Source organism: Pinus tabuliformis, chromosome 5_1, assembly GCF_031772625.1.
Source record: "Pinus tabuliformis cultivar Carrire ecotype Pingquan chromosome 5_1, CPIR1, whole genome shotgun sequence".
NCBI classification, from domain to species: domain Eukaryota; kingdom Viridiplantae; phylum Streptophyta; class Pinopsida; order Pinales; family Pinaceae; genus Pinus; species Pinus tabuliformis.
In genome coordinates, this window is record NC_142305.1 from 861,341,088 (window position 1) to 861,363,200 (window position 22,113).

General features: G+C 40.1%; 1 protein-coding gene across 1 annotated transcript in view; it reads left to right on the forward strand.

Annotated features, from left to right (window-relative positions):
• Positions 1–22,113, forward strand: part of MCCB (3-methylcrotonyl-CoA carboxylase) — a 234,649-nt gene that overhangs the window by 26,638 nt on the left and 185,898 nt on the right. Inside the window, exons 3-4 of the mRNA XM_089433023.1 lie at positions 2,774–3,208; positions 3,351–3,441. Coding sequence (XP_089289149.1) covers positions 2,774–3,208; positions 3,351–3,441 — 526 coding nt within the window. The remainder of the gene's footprint in view (positions 1–2,773; positions 3,209–3,350; positions 3,442–22,113) is intronic.

Consider the following 22,113-nt stretch of genomic DNA (forward strand, 5'->3'; position numbering starts at 1 on the left):
GAGGTCGGGAAGGAGTCCTAGAGTGTTGGAGAAGCGTTGTTGTAGTCAACAGAAGGCAAAATGAATTCATCTGAGACCAGTTTGAGGCTAGATGTCCAATAGGTTGCACAGAGTGGCACAGAAGCTGACGTAGAGGGTCAGAGAGCCGAGTTTTAGAAGGCAAGTTGTGCCGGGAGTTTGCTTATGGGGTGAGGAAAATTACTCACTAGATTTTTGCCAGTATTTTTATTTGTAGGATTGCCAGATTTCGACATCCAGTTGTACTCAGATTTTCTCACTGCTGCGTAATAATAAAACCCTCATCTGCTACACCGGTTTTCCCAAGTTGTGTTTTGCGGAGGACTTTTGTCCAAAAATAATTGTGTTATTTTTATGAGTGTGTGCTAGCATTTCTAGCTTCCAACGTTTTATTTTTCTGCAGAATTTTATTTGTGAAGGTTGCAGTGTATTTATTTTGATATTTGTTGTAGCAGATAAATTGTTAATTAATTAACAATTAGGAGAAATAATATCAGTTGATGCAATAGGATTCTAGTTTTGGAATTTTCACACAATGAGCTCTTCAACCTTGATAAGTTATTCTTGACATATTTCAAAATTTGATCCTTGGTTCACTTTCCATCAAGATGGGGTTGCAGCCTCCTCAAGCTTGATAGCTTAATTGAAAGTGTAACAAGACAAAGGACTTGAAGCGCATTTCTATGAAAGTGGCTAGAAGTTTTGAAGACTAATGCTAATCTAGATATGCTAAAGATGATCCCGTAATTTTTCTGCTATGTAGAGGACTTCTATGTAAGAGGAAGTTGCTTTTGTAAAGGCATGAGCCTGGTGATATCTTTGGCACAATGGATTGCGAGCCCATCGACATCTGCCTGTTGAATGATTTGAAGAAGCTGCAAGACTCTGATGTTGACTTGGTTGATACTTAGATTGGTTTGTTGATCCATCTGCTGATGTTTGTTTTTGCTAAATTCCATTTATTATTTGTTGGATTCAATTATGATTTGCTGGACTGTACTATGGTTGCTGATGCTTGCTTCTGTGAGAAGCCATTTATTATCTACTGGATTCAATTATGGTCTGCTGGATTCTACTATGGTTGTTAGTGCTTGCTTCTGTGAGAAGCCATTTATTGTCTGTTGAATTCGACTATGTTTGTGAGAAGGCACTTATTATCTATTGGATTCGACTATGGATACTGATATTTGCTTCTAAGAGTAGCCACTTATTGTCTGTTGTACTCTACTATGGTTACCGATGATTGCTTCTATGAGAAGCCATTGCTAAAGTCTATTATTATCTGCTGATAGCTGAGACAAGCCCTGATTGAAGCCGAGTGAACGACTAAATGCTGTTGTTTGCTGAAATGTTTGATAAAGTACTGAGATCCACCATGGCTACATTTCTGATGTTGAGCTGGTTGTTGATGTTTATGTGAAGAAACTGGAATGACTAAGAATCCCTTTGGAGAGGGAGCATTGATTACATAGCATCCTAAATCTTCCTTAAGCTGTAGTAGTGAGACCAATGGATTGGTCGGGAAGATTGTCATTCTCGTAGGCGGTGTGCTGTGAGACCTTGTGGTTCGGGAGATGTATTGATTTGATGATTCCTCCTGTAGGTTGTGTGCTGTGAGACCTTGTGGTTCGGGAGATGTATTGATTTGATGATTCCTCCTATAGGCTGTGTGCTGTGAGACCTTGTGGTTCGGGAGATGTATTGATTTGATGATTCCTCCTATAGGCTGTGTGCTGTGAGACCTTGTGGTCTGGGAGATGCATTTTCTTAATGATCCCTCCCTTACGCTGTGCTGTGAGACCTTATGGTCGGGGAGATGCATTGATTTGGTAATACCTCCCTTAGGTTGTGTGTTGTGGGATCATGTCGTCGGGGAGATGCATTGAGATGAGTTGGATGCTATGTATCATTCCTTATAATGAGACTGATGGTCTCTCCCTTAGGTTGTGTGCTGTGAGACCTATGGATTGGTCGGGGAGATTGATCCTGTCAGATAGAGAGAATTGTTTTCGGATCTCTTCCTTAGGCTATATGTTGGGAGACCCATGAACTGGTCGGGAAGATTGATCTTGAGAGAGAGAATGAAAAGTACCTCCCTAGCTAAAAGGGAGTGGCTGGGCCCCTAAGAGGCACCCATTCGACCCCCACTTGAAGACTATATAAAGGAGATCATCCCTCCTCATTTGTACAATTGATTTTGTCTTGTGGATCTCTGATTCAACGAAATTGCAGGGAGGGCCGAAATTTCAGGAGGAGGCTGAGATTTCAGGGAGGGCCGAAATTTCAAGATTCTTGTTTTTGTCATGGCACTTGATCATGATCTTGGTTACTGGTTTGGTTATTATCTTGCCATCATTATTTCTATTGCATTGATGAATCTGGAACTCTCTATCTCTCTCATAAGGAATCATTTCTGGGTTTTCCCCTTGTGGGTTTTGCCCTGGCCTCAAGCCTAATTTCTGTGTTTCTTGTTTCACTGTTTCATAGTTACTTTACTACTCTTTCATGTTTATTAGTTGATGCTTTTCTTTTGTATGACTACTTAAATGATATTGTATTCAATGCTATGTGAAACTAATGTTTATTGATCATTGGAAGTAGTTATCTGTTGAAGAAAAATCGTTTCTAGCTGTGCCCTAGAAAACTCAACAGTTTGTTGGTCAGTTGCTATTTTGTTTCAAAAAGTTTATAATTAATCTAAAGACACTTAAGTTCAAAAGAAAAATTCCACTTCTAACACAAACACATTATAAAGCTTGCAGGACATGAGTTATATGAGGAGCCGTTACCCTCTGGAGGGATTGTGACAGGAATAGGGCCCGTTAATAGAAAGTTGTGTTTGTTTGTAGCCAATGACCCTACTGTCAAAGGTGGGACTTATTATCCTATCACCATTAAGAAGCATCTTCGTGCACAAGAAATTGCTGCACAGTGCAATCTACCTTGCATATATCTTGTTGATAGTGGTGGTGTTAATCTTCCAAGACAGGCAGATGTCTTTCCTGACAAAGAACATTTTGGAAGAATATTTTACAATCAGGCACAGATGTCAGCTGCAGGAATTCCACAGATTGCTTTGGTATTAGGTTCTTGCACTGCTGGAGGGGCTTATATTCCTGCAATGGCCGATGAAAATGTTCTTGTCAAAGGCAACGGCACTATTTTTTTAGCTGGACCTCCTCTTGTCAAGGTTTGTCTAAATTCACTATGTTGTATGATGTTCATGTTTTCTGTTATACAAATATCATCTGATTCACAAGTCTTGTAACGTGAGACATTTTTATTGGTTTTAGTTTTTTCTGTCCATCCTAAAAGAGTAACACTTGTGGTAGGCTGCAACTGGAGAAGAAGTGTCTGCAGAGGATTTAGGAGGTGCTTCAGTGCATTGTAAAATCTCTGGAGTTTCTGATTATTATGCCAATGGTAATTTCTTTCCTTTCCATGCAATTCCTTGGACATGTTTAAAGGAATTATGATTGTTTGGCATGTACACGTGTTATAATAAATGCACAATGATCATATGTCATATATGAGTTGAGTCTCATGCTGATTTTGCCATTGTTTGGAAACATTTCCTGCATAATACATGTTTATGTTTCCAGAAAGGCTTTTGATGATGATATATGTTTGTTCCCTTTGATGCTACACTTCAATACAAAATACCTCTTGCAACTCTTGCTGTTCAGACCCACAACTATGTTTGCTTGAAAACGAGTCTATATTTATGTTTTATATATTAACCAATTAAAAAACCCGACAAAAAAAGGTACATATGTTAATATGTTTGACCATTGACTCTACAAGTGGCTGAGAGCCATTGTTGGTGAAAAATTTCAGCCTACCTACCAACAGATAGACACAGGTTTCAAACTTTCAACTCCAAAAATATGCCGTCTTCCACACCTAGGTACAAAAATGTATCGAACCTCACAAACCAATCCTTTCTGGTCTGCGATAATCTATACAGAATCTACACTTGCAAATTGCACCTCCTGTTGCTGATCCATACCAATAAATTGCAACTCCTACGGCTAATTCACATCACCGAGTTGCACTTCTCTACCATTCTTTTCATTGAAGCACAAATCAAATCTCATTGGCCCTGTTAATATATGAAACTGGAGGAGTTTCAAGGTAACTAGCCTAGTTCTTGCTAGCCTTATGGGGGAATTCCTATGCAATCTGCAAATAAAATATGAACCTGGGAAACAAAATATCCTTCCAAACTGTGAAAATAACTCACTGATATGTAAAAATCAGACTTGTGTGAAAAAATATGGATAGCATACTATGATGCATATTTACACCTAGCAATATAATTATGCCTTGAGAACTGTGCAAAACTGCTGGAGAACACTTCGAATCTGCACAGGCAATAAACTGTAAACCTGGGAAACAAAATATCCCTTCAAACTGTGAAAATAACTTGCTATTATGTAAAATTAGATTTGAAATATGTGCGAAATAAATCTGGACGGCAACCTAGGATGCAGATTTATACCTAGTAATATAATTTTGGCTTGTGAACTGTGAAAATATCCTGATAGACACTTCATGTCTGCTCTTAAAAGTGCAGATCTGCATATGAAAATATAAAAAACAGCAAACTTTAAACCAACATGGTACATGTTAAATAAAGAAACTTCAGAAAAGCCTCATCCAACCCATGCGTTCCATCTCTAGATTATAATAGTAGGTGTGAATAAGGACACACCACCTTGGAAATCTCCTTCATCTCCAAATATAGCCTCCACCACTCGTGCTCCACTCCTAGGCCAAGAGTAGCATGTATAAGGGAGGAAAGTTCAAAAGACATCCTCAAGCCATTCGTTCCATCTCTTAGTTATAAGTAACAAGTGTAAACCAGGAAGCTCCATAAATTTAAGTTCCTTGACTCATATGCTTCACTTCTTGGCATAAATAGCATGCTTCTCTCAAAAGTCAACAAGGTCAACCCCAAAAGGAGGGCACTCTTCTTGGCTATAAATACTAAATAGCAGTCCACAACCAATCACAAGTGATGAGGAACTTCTTCAAGTCACATGCTCCAAGATTCTATGAATAGCTGTCTCCCCTCCCAAAAATAGCAATAGATTTGAGTCTAAGTCACCCTCTTAAAATTGCTAGATGACCTCACTAGGGGGTGCACTCTATTAGGGTATAAAGAACATTAAAGGAAGTGGCCAAGAAACTTGAGGAACCTTTCTCATCTCTTTTCCCTAGGCTCTAAGGATGAACCTACTAGGCTAGTGCACCTTGCAATTCTAAAAATAGTAGCTACCAAAAGGATTTAGGCCATAAAAAATAGAACTTCTTAGAATGGCTTGAAATTTGACATAGACACTAAATGCCATATTGGATCCCCAAAAATATGACCACCCTATTAAAAATTAGAATGCCCAAAAAATCCAAATTATTATGGTCTTGGAATAAATTGAAACTCAAACCATGAACCAATCTCCATATAAGACATGGAAATATGAGTGTCCAACTGTTGAAATTCTATGGCATGTGCGGTAGGATGTTAATTTTAGTTAACAATGGTATGTTCTATGCTTAGCACAATTTACTTCAATGTTCCTTAGCAGCCCAATAACAATTTCCAATAACAATCACAATAATCACATTGAGAGTAAACGCAGATAGAACATGAAACAAACTGCAGAAGACAAGCCAAGACAAGAGGACACCAGATTTGGCAGATGCCAGGGAAAAACCCCAATGCGGGAAGAATCCTTTGATTGAATCTTCTTATTGTTATATCAAATGTTCAGTAGAGAGAGAGAGTACAAAAGTCAAATTGACTTGCCCAATTCAAAGTCAAAACAGCCCTGTAAATTTCTACAGTCAACTGCAGTCAAACTTCAGCCCTAACCAGAAAAGTCAATGCTGGTCAAAGCAGCAATAGAATGTCCTAAAAACGGCTCGGTCTTCCCCAGTCAAAATCAGCCTGATCAGGAGGTCAAAGTCAGCCCAAAACAGTGATAAAGTCAACAATCAAACTTGGTCAAGCTACTGTCTGAAATCTGTGGTCAACCTGCAATTTTGGTTTGCGGTCAAAGTGCTCAGAATGCCTTGATTTTTGTGCCAAAAGATGTGGCCTTTTGAGACAGAAATAACCCCAAAAAATCGAAGTCAAATGATGCTTGGAAGGTCACGGTCAACGCTGGTCAAATTGCAAAATTTATGTGATTTTCGGCCCTGCAATTTTGTCCTGTAATTTCGTCCTCCTTGTGCCACACATGGGAGAGAGAGAATGCCCAATGATGTACGAACCAATGAGGGAAGGAGAGAGAATATGTGAGAGATGAAGATGCCAAATGAGGTGGGAGGACACTTGTATTTATACAAGTCGATGAGTGTGAAGAGTCATGTCTATTGGGCTTCATGAGCCTACATGATGATGTGGCCGACTTGAACAAATTGTACATGTGTGGCATAAATTCAAGATCATACTTCTGCTTGTCCAAATGAGATGATCTTTATATCAATCTTGGTCCTCTCGAAAAGAGGAATCTAATGCAATCATCATCTCTATCAAGAGAGCTATCCCAAGGTGGAATTTGGCCCTAGTTGCCAATTTTAACACTCCCTCTCAACTAGGGAGAATTCAATCTGTCAATCCATCCATCATCATTGATCATCATGCCATCCTGTCGTCATGAACCATCTCTGTATCTCATCTCAACTATGCTGAACACTGATATGAATAATGAAGAAGAATCAATCAAGAGTGAGTCACAAGACCTTACCACTCTCCACTGACAAAAGTCTGTCGGTAGAACCTCTATCAGACTTGATCCCAGATCAAGTGGTTGAACACCATGCATCCTAGACATAGGGAGTACGGCAATACACAATGCGTCCATCGGTAGTGCTATGGTCCCTATCCACTTTTCCCAACTCATTGGCCAGATGAGAGGTACTTCCCATGAGTCTCAGACTACATGGGTAGGATGTATGCTGGGGCATCAACAGGAGAAGGTGAACCACTCATCCTGCTCATATGCCATAAGAGAAGGTGAACCACTCATCCTATGCATATGTCAATCGTAGGGGAAGGTGAACCACTCACCCCACACATGTCAACCATCATGGGGTATAACAAGGGAAGGTGAACCACTCACCCTATATACAACGCATCAATAGGGGAAGGTGAACCACTCACCCTATGGTCGCTCAAAGCTCCAAGAAGTACCCCAAGCCCCCAAGAGCTCCCATAGCTCAATGTCCAACTCAAGCGGGACCCTCATGGGAGGGTCTTTCCATGACTCCAAGTCTCTCTCGGAAGGTTAAGAATTTGACCTTCCCCAAGGGCTTCGTGAGGATATCTGTGACCTGCTCATCAGTCCTGATGTGTTGGAGCCTTATTGCTCCTCGTTGTACCATATCCCGGATAAAGTGGTACTTGATATCAATGTGCTTGGAGTGGTCGTGGAACACGGGATTCTCTGAAAGGCGAATCCCACTCTGGTTGTCGCAGAAGATCACGGTGGTATCCAACACGTGCTCAAATAGCTCACTGAAGAGCTTCCTCAACCAAACAACTTCACAACAGGCCATACTAGCTGCAATGTATTCGGCCTCGGTGGTGCTTAGAGCAACCGATTTTTGCTTCCTGCTCATCCAAGAAATTGAAGTAGACCCTAATGAGAAGCAACATCCAGACGTGCTCTTATGATCCACCACACTGCCAGCCCAGTCAGCATCTGTATATCCATGCAGCCTCAAATTCCTAACAGTGTATCTTAGTCCATAATTGATTGTGCCCCGGAGATATCTCAAGAGATTCTTAGCAGCAATCCAATGTATGTGATGAGGCTCAACCATAAATTGACTCAACATATTCACAACGAAGCATATGTCAGGACGATGGTTCACCAAGAACATTAGGGCCCCCGCAAGTTGTCTATATTCGGTAAGGTTTGCCAATTCGGGCCCCCAACAACACTTCCACATAGCTTCTTGAAGTTGAGTTCGATTGGAGTAGACACAGACTTGCAATCCACCATTCCATATCTCTTGAGCAGCTTCACAATGTATTTTCCTTGAGAAAGAAATTTCTCACCTGGCTTTTGCCAGACCTCCAGGCCTAGGGAGTAGTTCATTAAACCTAGGTCCTTCATCTCGAATTCAGAAGACAACTCCCTCTTGCATTGATAAATGAGAGGGTCTGCACCTGTCAGAAAGATATCATCTACATAAAGGACTAGAATGAGAGGCATGTCTTTTTCAACCTTGAAATATAGGTTAGGATTAGTTTCGCTCCTTGTAAATCCCAACTTCATAAGATAGCTATCAATCCTCTCATACCAAGCCCTGGGGGCTTGCTTCAACCCATAGAGGGCTTTCTTCAACCTGCACACATGTGTCCTTCGATCTTGTACTTCGAACCCCGAAGGTTGTTCCAAGTAGACTTCTTCCCTAAGCGAGCCATGCAAGAAAGCAGTCTTAACATCCATTGCTTGATGTGGACACCTATTTTGAACATACACGGCAATATTGACAACTTCTTCCCATAAGAACTTTGGTAGACCTAGATCATGGAACATGGCACGAGTGGCTTCCATGATCGTTCAATTCTTCCTTTCAGCAAACTCCATTTTGCTTATGAGTGTATGCAATGATTGTCTTCCTCTTAATGCCAACCTCTCTGCAAAAGTCATTGAATTCATTTGATTCATATTCAGTTCCATTGTTGGTCCTCAATATGTTGATCTTCTTCCCTGTTTGATTCTCCACCAAAGCTTTGAAAGAACGAAACCATTTGAACACTTCGTCCTTCTTCTTCAAGAAATAGATCCATGTTTTGTGAGAGAAGTCATACACAAAGAGAGCATAATATAACTATCCTCCCAATGATGTTACAGGCAACATACCAGATAGGTCAGAATGGACAAGTTGAAGAATGTCAGAAGTTTGACTTTCACTTGAAGGGAATGGTCCCCTTGTAAGTTTCCCAGCTGCACAACCTTGACAAACTCCTTCATGATTCACATTGAATTCAGGCATATCTGTGACCATTTTCCTTACCCTAGGTAAGGCTTTGTAATGAAGGTGGGAAAATCTCCGATGCCATAATTCAGATTGAAGAGAAGTATCACAAGACATGGCTCCCAAAGGACTTCCTCCAACTTGATAAAGACCATCAACCCTAAATCGAAGTGTAAATGCATCTTTAGGATTTCTTTGTCAAATACATACCTTTCCATCAATGAATGCTACCTTGAAGCCTTTATCTTCCATCGCAAAAATAGATACCAGGTTCTTCTTCAATTTGGGCACATACAATACTTCTTATAGATGAATGGTTTGACCTTGATTCAAGTGAAGAGTGACAATACCTATGCCTTTTATGGGCTAGGTGGCATTATCTCCAAGTGTGATCTCCAAATTAGTCTTCTTTTCAATCAAATTTGAGAGGGCCTATTTGTACCCAGTGAAGTGCCTTGAGGCTCCATTATCAGTCAACCAATGATCCAATGTATCTCGAGGAGAGACAGTAGATAAAGAGGAAATAAGATAAAATTCATTTTGTTTTTCTTTATTATTACTTTTCTCATACTTGGAACTTCTTGATCTTTTGGGAGGTTACCATTTCCATATCGAGCAGCGGGAGCATTCCTCTTTCCTTTATTGTTGAACTTGTTGTTCCTTTGATTTCCATTGCCTTTGTAATTGTTGTGGTTATTGTTGTCATCATCCCTTGGAGTATCCTTCTTGTGAACACTCTCTAACATAGTGGCCAAACCTGTTGCAATTGTATCACCTTCCTTTTATTCCTTCTTTAAATCTCTACTTAAATCCTTGACCTTGTTTCCTTGGACCAACATTGTTCTTCCTCTTAGCATGAGCGGAGAAAGCAGTAGGATCATTTCCATTTGAAGGCTTATCTCTCTCCATCATCCTTGTTTCTTCTTGAGTGCATCTAGCCAATAATTCATCGAAACCAGGAATCCTGTCATTATTGAGGATGGTGGTGTTAAACAAATCCCATGCTCTTGTAGTATCTCTAAGTGCAATGAGAGTGAGATCCTTGTCAGAAACAACTTCTCCAATAGATAGAAGGCCATTCTTGATTTTTTGATCCTCATGAAGTAGGATTGAATGGACTCCCCTTTTTCCATTTTGATGTCCTTCAACTTGTTCTTGAGAAAGAGGATTTGATTTGCATTGTTCATTTTGAACATCCCAACCAGCTTGTCATACATCTCCTTAGATGTTTCCAAATCAGAAATATAGGCAACCAAATGCTTTTGAATGGAGTCTTTGATAATTCTCTTAGCTTTGACCTCACCTTTCTTGTACTTTGTTTTTCCAGCAACAGGTGCATTTGAAGGAGGCTCCACCACTCTTCCCTTTACATAGTCCATGTTGGAAAATGTAACTAGGTTCGGTCTTCATTAAATGTATTTGAGTCATCTTGTAATGTACTTGTCAAAATAATAAAAAAAAGAATAATTATTATTATTATTATGACTTATTAAAGCATGGGTTTCATGCTTGGGTTACCATGTTTTAGGTCAAAGTCCCCATTGAGGACTTCTAGGATTTATTCTGGGTCAATAGAGTCATTGTACTTTTAAAGAGACCCTTCTTGGGCTTTTGAAACAGGGAAAAAGGTTAAGTATTGAGTCAAATGTAATTTATGTATCCTCCACATCAAGTCGGCCTAAGGACAGCAATTCGACTTCCCTTGAAGCCTATAAATAGAAGCAAGTCGAATTCATTTGGAGTGCACTCTCTCACAAGAAAGTTCGATATCTCTTGAAGCCGGAAGAAGTGCGAAGTAGAAGAAGGGGAAGGAAGTGTGAGTTGGGTGGAGTCTAAGGAGAAGAAGAAAAACGAAATTTTGGTGCCTCTCTCTCTTTGTTTCATGCACTTGTTTGGGAGATCGAAGTATTCCAAGTTTTGCTGATGCTGGACGCTGCCTGATGCCGGAAGTTGCTATATAGTCGAAGTTGCTGGAAGAGAGGTCGAAGATCTGGGAGGCTAACTTGGTGTGGAGGCAAGGTTTGGTCTTTGTCTAGGGTGGAGAGCCTCAAAGAATACTTTTGAAAGGAAGAGAATTTTGACTGGGTTTCCCCCTCGAGGGGGGTTTTGCCCTGGCATAGTGCTTATATCTGGTGTCCATTGTTTATGTGCTTTTGCTTTGGTAATTGCTTGATGAACTAAAGAAAACTTAATAAGAAGTCAAGAACATCACAAGTAATTACCAAGTATAAGAAAATCTTTTAGCCTTTTCGATTTTCTAAAAGTCCATTGCATTATGCTCTTCCAAAGTCAAGTCCAAAGTCATCTTCCATGCATGATAGTCAGATTTGTCCTAGAGCTTATCCTCAGATTTGAAGTAAAATGTAGAAGCCATTGAAGCTAGACCAAGATTCTTGTCTAACAACTTTCCTTGGTGATTGCTTTTCTCTCTCTTGCTTGGGATTTGTCTTCACTTGGGCTCTGATACCATGTTAATTTTAGTTAACGGTATGTTCTATGCTTAACACAATTTACTTCAATGTTCCTTAGCAACCCAATAACAATTTCCAATTTCCAATAGCAATCACAATAATCACATTGACAGTAAAAGCATATAGAACATGAAACAAAATGGAGAAGACAAGCCAAGACAAGATGACACTAGATTTTGCAGATGCCAGGGAAAAACCCTAATGTGGGGAAAACCCTTTGATCAAATCTTCTTATTATTATATCAAATGTTCAACAAAGAGAGTACAAAAGTCAAATTGACTTATCGAATTCAAAGTCAAAACCAGTGTTGAAAATATCGGTATCGGCAAAATATCGGCGAGGGTCCAGAAAATATCTTATTGGCAATATTGACGAAAATATCGGCAAAATGTCGGCAAAATATTGGCAAGCATAAAAAATGCATAATATATTCATTTTTTTTTCTTCAGATTTTTAAACATATAAAGCAATAACAACATGAAATAAACACATTGGCACATAAATATGAAGAAAGCACTGATATATATGATGTCAAATAGAAATGATACATCAAAGGCGATACCAAATCTTGCTGATCCCTGATAATTGTCCATTCAAGGACTCAAATGTGGAGAACCAATACAAAATAACATCACATATATAAAAGTATCTCATCATCATGAGTTATATGTAGCATAACAAATAAAATTAGCAGCTATCTATCTGAAATCACTGCCCTCTCCCCCTTTTACGGGAAAACACATTGGGCTGTTTGCCAGGCCTGCCCCTAGTAGTAGAAGGCCCTGACCCTGCGTCTGCACCTACTGTCAAATAATAAGTGCTAGGTATGGAGCTGTGCTCTCCTATATCTATAGCAGATGGTGTTGATGCTGATGCTCCCACAGTGTCCTCCTCCTCCTCCTCCTGCTCCTCCTTCGAGTGTTACTCCTCCTCTGAGTCCTACTCCTCTTGCTGCCCCTGTTCTAATGGATCATCTGGCTCTAATCATGAAGGTGACTCCTCCAAGATGGGCTCCTCAAACTCCACCCTCCACTGAGGCAATACATCAATATTGTCTAAGGAAATGGCATTTGGATCTATTGGTGCTTCTATTTGCCTCACTCGAAGTCGGATGTTGTAATGCACATACACTAAATCATTGAGGCGTGCGAACTCCAACCTGTAAGAGTGTCAAAAAAACTAATGAGTCTTGACTCTTGACTCTTGACACTTGAAGGTCATAAATTAAAAATTAAAAATTACAATAAGTGTAATTACTCAACTGAAGGCTGGAGCTCAAAGTTATACCTCTTGCGCTTTTTTGCGTGTATTTTCTCAAATACACTCCAATTGCGCTCACACCCTGAAGAGCTACATGTTTGATTCAAGATTCTTATGGCCAATTTCTGCAAATTTGGTGCCCTTGCACCATAGCTTCGCCACCAAATATCTACAACAAAATAAAGAAATAAAAAATTCAAAAACTTAAAACATAATTAAACTTTCAAATAAAAGTTACATGATTGAATTTAAAAAAAATAGAATTATAAGTAATGAAATTTTAAATTTAAATTCTAATTTCTAATGAGTGATGACTTGTCACTTACGTGGCATGAAGAGGGTCCTTTCCCTAATAGCATCATCAAAGCCAAATAGGCCAACACAATCCCGATAATACTGTATCTCGCGATTGATTTTGCTTTGAAGCTCAGGATCAAGTACCATCCTATGAATACATGAATAGAGCCCTTCCATCACCTCGCCATCAAAATCAAAGCTGCATTTGTATGAAAATGCGGGGTTGAGGAAGAGTGCTGTTGCATGAATGGGTCGATGAAGCATCCCTGTCCACCGACTATCAATCACATCCCATAACATCATATGCCTATCAAGGCCAGCAAAACCCTTGTCTGCATAATAAGAACGAATGGCCTCCTTGGCCCTATCCATGGCCTCATACAAATAAGCCATTGCAGGCTTCTCCCCATCTACCAATCTGAGAACCTTTACTATAGGTTCACTAACTGAGCATGCTTCTTCTACTCCACGCCAAAACGTCTTAGAGTACACCATTTTTGCAATGGATTTCCCGTCCTGTCTCCTGCTGTATCTACAATTACGCCAGTCATCAAACACAAACATTTGCTTCAACTCGAACTGACATCGAAGCAAAGACTGAAGAGTAATAAAGTTTGTGGCAAAACGTGTGATCGCAGGACGCCGCAACTCCTTGTTTCTAGTGAACTTCCTCATGAGGCTAAGAACAAAAGCATGGTTATAAATAAACTTGGGGACGCTCCTAGCCATATCAACCGCCTCCTTGATGAAGGAGAGTTTCCCCATATCCTCAAGCAACAAATCGAGACAATGTGCTGCACATGGAGTCCAGAACAATGTGCGATGCCTCTCCATAAGCATCTTGCCGACAGACACATAATTAGCTGCATTGTCTGTTATGACTTGCACCACATTCTGCACACCAATCTCCCGAATGAACCCATCTAACAACTCACATATCGTTGCTGCATCTTTGATATGTTCTGATGCATCCACCGATTTAATAAACATGGTACCTTTAGGACAATGTACCAAGAAATTTAGAAGGGTCCTACCCTTCCTATCTGTCCAACCATCAGACATCACTGTGCATCCAGTAACTTCCCATGTTTTTTTCAACTCCGCCAATCTAGAGTTGATGTCCTGCTTTTCTGCTTGAAGAATTGGCCCCCGCAACTCCTCATATGTAGCACTTTTGTACCCTGGGCCCACAACAACAATAGCATCACACATTGGTTGCTAAAATGGATTGGTTTTGGTGATGTTGAGAGGTAAGTCGCTCCAGAAAAGACACCTCCCCATGACTCTATCTGCTTCTTGCTTCTCCTTTTTTTTAACAAGCGATTTTATGCCAGGTTGTGATCCATGTCCTGTTCGTGGAACAAAAAATGATGACCTCGCACTAGCAGTAGCAAGTGATGATGTGCCAGCTGTGGAGCCCCTCCCACTACCCTCAACATCAAAATCAGGAGAAGATTTCTTGAAACCTGCACGTTTAGCCTTGTTTCTTTCTATCTCTTCCTTCTTTCTGTCTTTTTCATCAATTGCCTCAAGAGCTTTTTGTGTAAGCTCCGGACTAGAAATTGTACAAATCCAGTGAGTCTAGCCAGATGGTATTTCAGTTGTTTAATCCCTCCTGTCATCCTGGTCCCACACAATTTGCATGTAAGATATGCCCAATTTGTCCCACCATGAGGGTCCCCATACTCCCAAAATGGGTCCAAGGCAAAAAACATATTCGAATTTTGTAGTGAGCTAACTCAAACCTAGGGCATTAAAAAAAAATTGGAATTAATAAGTATTAACCACATCATTTTACAAAATATTTTTTTTGCTACATTATTTGCAATGTGAATTCAATGAAAAACCATAAATGACAATAAGAGGGTGTATTTGAAAGTTTAAAAAAAAATGGAGTTTGCTCTCCAAATATGGAGAAAACCCTTGCATTTTCTCATGGGCATGAAAATCATAGCAAATGGAAAAAAAAAACAAGCAAAATGATTGTAGGCAAATAGGCAAGCAAGAATAATCCTAAAACTATCAAAAAATTCATTAACATAGGGGTTTATTTGAACATACCTGTTAATGGAAGAAATGAAATTGTCTCACTGTTCTTCAAGCTTAGATCAACAAAATCTTCGTTGTTGGTGGCGATAATAGCTATTCAACACTCAAACCCTCCTTGGCAGCAAGCACATAGCTCTCCCCTTCCTTCTCTAGCAATCAGAAATGAAAATGATTGAAAAAAAAACAAAATTGGACTTTTATAGCCGCGGCGACAATTTTTGCAGTCTCCCGGCGATATTTTAGGTCGTAGCGTGATATTTCCCCGAGATATCGCCGATATTTAGGAAATATCGTGATATTTTCGGGGAGACAAAATATCGCGATATTTTCTTGGCGATATCTCGTCTCCCCAAAAATATTGCGATATTTCCGAAAATCGGTGATATTTCGGTGATATTATATACATTGGTCAAAACAACCTAGTAAATTTATGTAGTCAATTGGAGTTAAACTTCAGCCCTAACCAGAAAAGTCAACGCTGATCAAAGTAACAATATAATGTCCTCGAAACAGCTTGGTCTTCCTCAGTCAAACTCGGCCTGATCAGGAGGTCAAAGTCAGCGCAAAATAGTGACAAAATCAATGGTCAAACTTGGTCAAATTGTTGTCTGAAATCTACGGTCAACCTGGCATTTTGGTCTGCGATCAAAATGCTTAGAATGCCTCGATTTTTGTGCGAAAAGATGCGGCTTGCTAAGACAGAAATAACCCCAAAAAATCGAAGTCAAATGATGCTTGGAAGGTCAGAGTCAATGCTGATCAAACTGCAGAATTTCTGAGATTTTCGGCCCTGCAATTTTGTCCTCCTTGTGCCACACATGGGAGAGAGAGAATGTCCAATGATGTACGAACCAATGAGGGAAGGAGAGAAAATTTTTGAGAGATGAAGATGCCAAATGAGGTGGGAGGACACTTGTATTTATACAAGTCGATGAAGGTGAAGAGTCATGTTTATTGGGCTTCATGAGCCTACATGATCATGTGGCTGACTTGAACAAATTGTACATGAGTGGGCATAAATTCAAGATCATACTTCTACTTGTCCAAATGAGATGATCTTTATATCAATCTTGGTCCTCTCGAAAAGAGGAATCTAATGCAATCATCATCTCCATCAAGAGAGTTATCCCAATGTGGAATTTGGCCCTAGTTGCCAATTTTAACATAAGATACAATTTTATGATCTGATAATTACTTCCTAATGATTTTTCAAAAAGTGTTTTTCATGCCATTGTTATCATTGAATAATTACACCTAGAAAATCTCAATTGTAAATGCAGTGGAAACAATAAAGATCATATAGAGATAGTGTTAAATTTGGCAACTAAAGCCAAACTTCACCTTGGACAGCTCATATGATGCAGCTGATATTTTTATTGGATTCCTCTTTCCGAGAGGTGTAGGATTGATCTAAAGATCATCTCATTCTGACATGTACAAATGGAATTATGAATTTATTTCGTTTATGGACAAATTTTCTAGGTCGGCTAGCAAACTAATGTAGGCTTAGAAGCCCAACAATCACGTCTATTCATCCTCAACGTTTGCATATAAATAGAAGGTGCCTTTGCCTCACTTGGACATCACTCACCTTCTCATTCATCTCTCTCTCCTCATCTGATTGGGTACAGATTTCAGGACAACCTCTCTCCACACGTGTGAAGAAGAAGACAATTTTCTGCGTTGACCGAATTTCAGGGAAGTTTGACCAACGTTGACCAACAATGTTGACCTTGTTTGACTGCGATTTTTGTGGGATACTTTTTGTTTGGGCAGACCGCATTTCTGGGCACAAAAATTGAGGTAGTCCGTACTGTTTGACTAGCGTTGACTGCAGAAGGGATTGATTGCAGCGTTGACTTGCATTGACCAAGTTTGACTGAGTGTTTCGAGACTATTTTGGGCTAATTTGATTTGCTGTTGGAGGCTGAGTTGACTGAGTTTGACCGAGTTGTTTTGGAGGTCAAAATATGCCTTGTTGACCAGTGTTGACTTTTTGGTTAGGGCTTTCTATCGCTGCTGTTTGACTGGACAGATTTCACTTTGATTGGGCAAGTGAATATTACATATTGTAATCTTTCTCTCTGTTGAACTTTTGAAGAATAATAAAAAGAATTGATCAAAGGGTTTCCCCACATTGGGGGTTGTCCCTCGTTGGCACCATATCTTGTGTCCTCTTGTCTTGGCTTGTCTTCTACTGTTTTATTTATTTTCTATTTGCATTTACCGTCATGTTAATGTGATTGCTAATCTGGAAATTGAAATTGGGCTTTTAAGAAAATTGAAGTAAGTTGCTCTTAAGCATAGATCATACCATTGTCATCTAAAATTAACATGGGATTGGCGCTGAGGTGAAGACAAAGCCCAAGCAAGAGTGAAAAGAGCAATCACTGAGATCCTTTGATCAAAGACAAAAGTCAATGGCCTCCACATCCTACTTCAAATCTAATGACAAGCTTCATGATAAGTCTAATTATCATGCATGGAAAATGTCTCTTGATTTGACTTTAGAAGAGCAAGATGTTATGGACTATGTGCAGGGAAATATTACTGAACCTCCTTCTAATGCACCTGCTGCTGCTAAGACAAAGTACAAGAAGGGTGAAGTCAAAGCAAAGAAGATCATCAAGGATTTTATTCATAAGCATTTAGTTGCTTACGTCTCCGATTTGAACACATCAAAGGAGATATATGACAGGTTGGTTGGCATGTTCAAAGCTAGCAATGCAAACCAAGTTCTCTTTCTCAAGAACAAATTGAAGGACATAAAGAAGGGAAGAGGTGAAGATATTCAATCCTACTTCATGAGGATTACCAAGATAAAAAATGATCTTCTTTCGATTGGAGAAGCTATTGCTGATAGGGAGCTCACTCTCATTGCCCTTGGAGGACTCCCTCGTGAATGGAATGTGTTCAACACTACTATTCTTAACAACGACAAGATTCTAGGTTTTGAAGAATTCCTGACTAGATGTTCTCAAGAAGAAACAAGGATGATGGAACTAGACATGCCTTCAAATAGGAATGGTCGCATTGCATTCTCCGTTCGTGCTAAAAAGAAGAACAATGCAGGTTCAAAGAAGCAATGTCAAGGAAGACCGGGATTCAAAGATGGAAGGAAGGGAAGATGCTTCATTTGTAACAGGTTTGGCCACTATGCTAGGGAGTGTCCTAATAGAAGGGATACACCTCATGATGATGACAACCACAACCACAACAATTTTGAGGGGCAACAACAATCAAAGGAATGGCAGATTCAACAACAAAGGAAAAAGGAATGCTCCCACTACTCAATATGGAAATGGTTGACCTCCCAAAAGATCAAGAAACTCCAAGTATGATGAATCTAATGTTGTAGATAACAAGCAAAAATAATTTTGTCTTATATCTGCTCTCTCTACTGCCTCTCCACTAGATACCTTGGGAAATTGGTTGATTGATAGTGGTGCCTCAAGGCACTTCACTGGGTATAAGGAATCTCTTTCAAATCTGATAGAAAAGGATACAAATTTGGAGATCATTCTTGGGGACAATGCCACCTATCCCATAAAAGGAGTTGGGAATGTTACTCTTCAATTGAATTAAGGTAACACTATTCATCTACAAGAAGTACTTTATGTACCCGATCTAAAGAAGAACCTAGTATCTATCTTGGCGATGGAGGACAAAGGATTCAAGGTGGCATTCATTGATGGAAAGGTACGTGTTTGAAATAGAAATTTTGAAGAAGCATTTACTCTTGGATTCAGGGTTGATATCCTATATCAAGTTGGAGGAAGCCCATTAGAAGCTATGTCTTGCGATGCATCTCTTCAATCCGAATTATGGCACTGGAGGTTTGCTCATCTACATTATAAGCCTCTATCCGATGTGAGGAAGATGGTGACAGGTATGCCCGAATTTAAAGTAGAACATGAAGGTGTTTGTCAGGGATGTGCCAAAGGAAAACATACAAGGGGACCATTCCCCTCAAGTGATAGCAAGACTACCGACATTTTGCAATTGGTTCATTTTGATCTATCTGGTATGATGCCCGTGACATCTTTGGGAGGATATTTATATTATGCTATCTTTGTGGATGATTTCTCTCACAAAACTTGGATATATTTCTTGAAGAAGAAGGATGAAGTATTCTCATGGTTCTGTTCTTTCAAAGCCTTGGTCGAAAATCAAACAGGGAAGAAGATCAAAATATTGAGGACCGATAATGGAACCGAGTATGAATTAGATGAATTCAATAACTATTGTAGAGAAGTTGGCATTCAGAGGGAGACTACTACCGCATATACTCCTAAGCAAAATGGTGTTGCTGAAAGGAAGAATCGTTTTATTATAGAAACCACTCGTGCCATGCTTCATGATCAAAGCCTTCCGAAGTTCCTATGGGCAGAAGCTGCCAACACTGCTGTGTATGTTCAAAATAGATGCCTTCATCAAGCGTTGGACTCCAAAACTCCCGAAGAAGTTTTCACCGATAAGAAACTTGATGTTTCTCACTTTAGAATTTTTGGTAGCCCTGTATATTTTCATGTGACAAAAGAAAATAGAAGCAAATTGGATGCATCTGGGAAGAAAGGAACATTTGTGGGCTACAATGAAACTTCTAAGGCATATAGAATCTATGTGCATGGTCAAAGAGAAGTAGAGATAAGTCTTGATGTCACCTTTGATGAAGATGCTGCCCTTGGGAAGATTAGTAACCTTGCTATTACAAGGAAGGACAAAGAAGCAGATACAGGAAAGCAGGGAGAACCGTAGGATGAGCCGATGCTCGATGTTGAAGGACCAATAGATCCCATTGATCCACCTCCTCATGAGCCCTACTCCTAAAAAAGGAGACCCTCATGGCTTAGGGAAACTCTCGAAGATGCCAAGAGACATATTGCACCAAGGGGGACATTTCGTGAAAGTAAGAAACCAAATAGGTACCAAGGGTACTTAATTACCATGAGTTCCATTGTTCAAACTGAGCGTTGCACATTGGAAGAAGCTGTGAAGCACCAAGTTTGGAAGGATGCTATCAATGAAGAGTATGAGCCGATTATGAAAAATGATGTCTGGGATGTGGTCCCTAGACCCAAGGACAAATCTGTTGTCACCTCGAAATGGCTCTACAAGATCAAGCATGGAGCTAATGGAAGTGCTGAAAAGTTCAAGGCCAGGTTTGTTGCTCGAGGCTTCTCTCAAAAGGAAGGTGTGGACTATGATGAGATATTTGCACTAGTTTTCCGATATACTACCATCCGTTCGATTATAGCCCTCGCTGCATTGCAAGGATGGAACCTACACCAAATGGATGTCAAAATCGCCTTCTTGCATGGTTCAATTAAGGAGGAAGTCTATGTAGAACAACTTGAGGGGTTCGAAGTTCAAGATTGTTAGACACATGTATGTAGGTTGAAGAAAGCCCTCTATGGGTTGAAGCAAGCTCCCCGAGCTTGGTATGAGAGGATCGACAACTATTTGATGAAGCTAGGTTTTACAAGAAGTGAAGCTAATCCGAACTTTTACTTTAAGGTTGAGAATGATAGACCTCTCATCTTGGTACTTTATGTGGATGATCTCTTTCTGACAGGTGCAGACCCTCTTATTCATCAATGTAAGAGGGAGTTGGCTTCCGAGTTTGAGATGAAGGACCTAGGATTGATGCATTATTTCCTAGGGTTAGAGGTCTGGCAAAAGCCAGGTGAGATTTTCCTTTCTCAAGGAAAATACATCGTGAAGCTACTTGAAAGATTTGGGATGGTGGACTGCAAGTCCGTGACTACTCCAATGGAACGTAACTTCAAGAAGTTATGCGGAAGTGTGTTGAAGTTTCTAAGTTTACTTAGTTTAGAAACCCTTCATGCACTTTTTCTGATTTATTCCTACCTACTTGTTATTTTTCTTTAACAAGTTATTTACAAAGTAAATACTAAAAATAAACACCAGTGCATGTTCAACATATTACAGATCAACAACTAAAAGAAACAAGAACAAACACACCACATGACACCATAATTTTTGGATCAATGTCCCCGGAAAAACCCAATGCGGGAAAACCGGTGCAACTATCTGAGGGTTTTCTTATTAAGCAATATCATAGTACAATCTGGGTGCCGAAACTGGCCTACGCAACAGAGAATTTCCTTAACAGCTATACCTCACAGTTTGAGAGAAATCTCCTGATTGAAACCCCAGAAAAATCCTTCCGGCAGCTCCTCAGCACAAAACTGCTCTGCAACCCTAGCGTTTGCCTTTCTTGGCCCGCGTTAGCCTGAGGAGGCCTTGCGTCAGCATTCTGGGCCTCTGCGTCAGACACGCTGGCCTCTCTGGTGCTTTGTGCAGCACTTGGCTGCCTCAGTGTGGCCCTGCGTGAGCCCTTGTTGGCTCTGCGTCACTCTCCTTGGCTGTTGCACTGCTCTCCTGGCATAATCTCTTCCTTCTCTGTTTCTCTGTACTCAATGCCCCTCAGCTGCTCTCCCGATCACTGATTCTATCTCTCTTAGCAAACCTTGCTGTAGAGAATAGAATGACTGATAACTCTGGTGTATTCTCCAAGTGACCCTCAAGCCTCTTCTTATACTTTTCCTGTTGACATCTCAACGGCCAAGATTAAGTCCCTAATCAACGACTAAGATTAGACCTGGCTTGATCCATGTCTTTTGGACCACTCTAACATAGATTCATATTAATACACATTATTATTTTATTTTCCCTAAGTTTAGACTTGGGGACTCCATTAAAAATATTAATTATTTTAATATCTCCTGATTTGTTTAGAATCTGCCCAAACCCTTTCTGGGTATTGGAGATCTCATGTGCCCCAACCTCTCCACCAAATTTTGTGGCTAGAGCACATCCGATGCTACCCCAAATCAACACTCCCTCTTAGCGAGGACTGTGCTCTAGCAATACTCCTCACTGAGTATTACTCTGATCATCCGACATCGGTACCTGTGCTGATGCTAGGCCTTCCTTCCCAACATCCTCTGCACTACTGCCTCTTGTACTGTTGCCCATGGTTCTGCCACTGCCACTGCT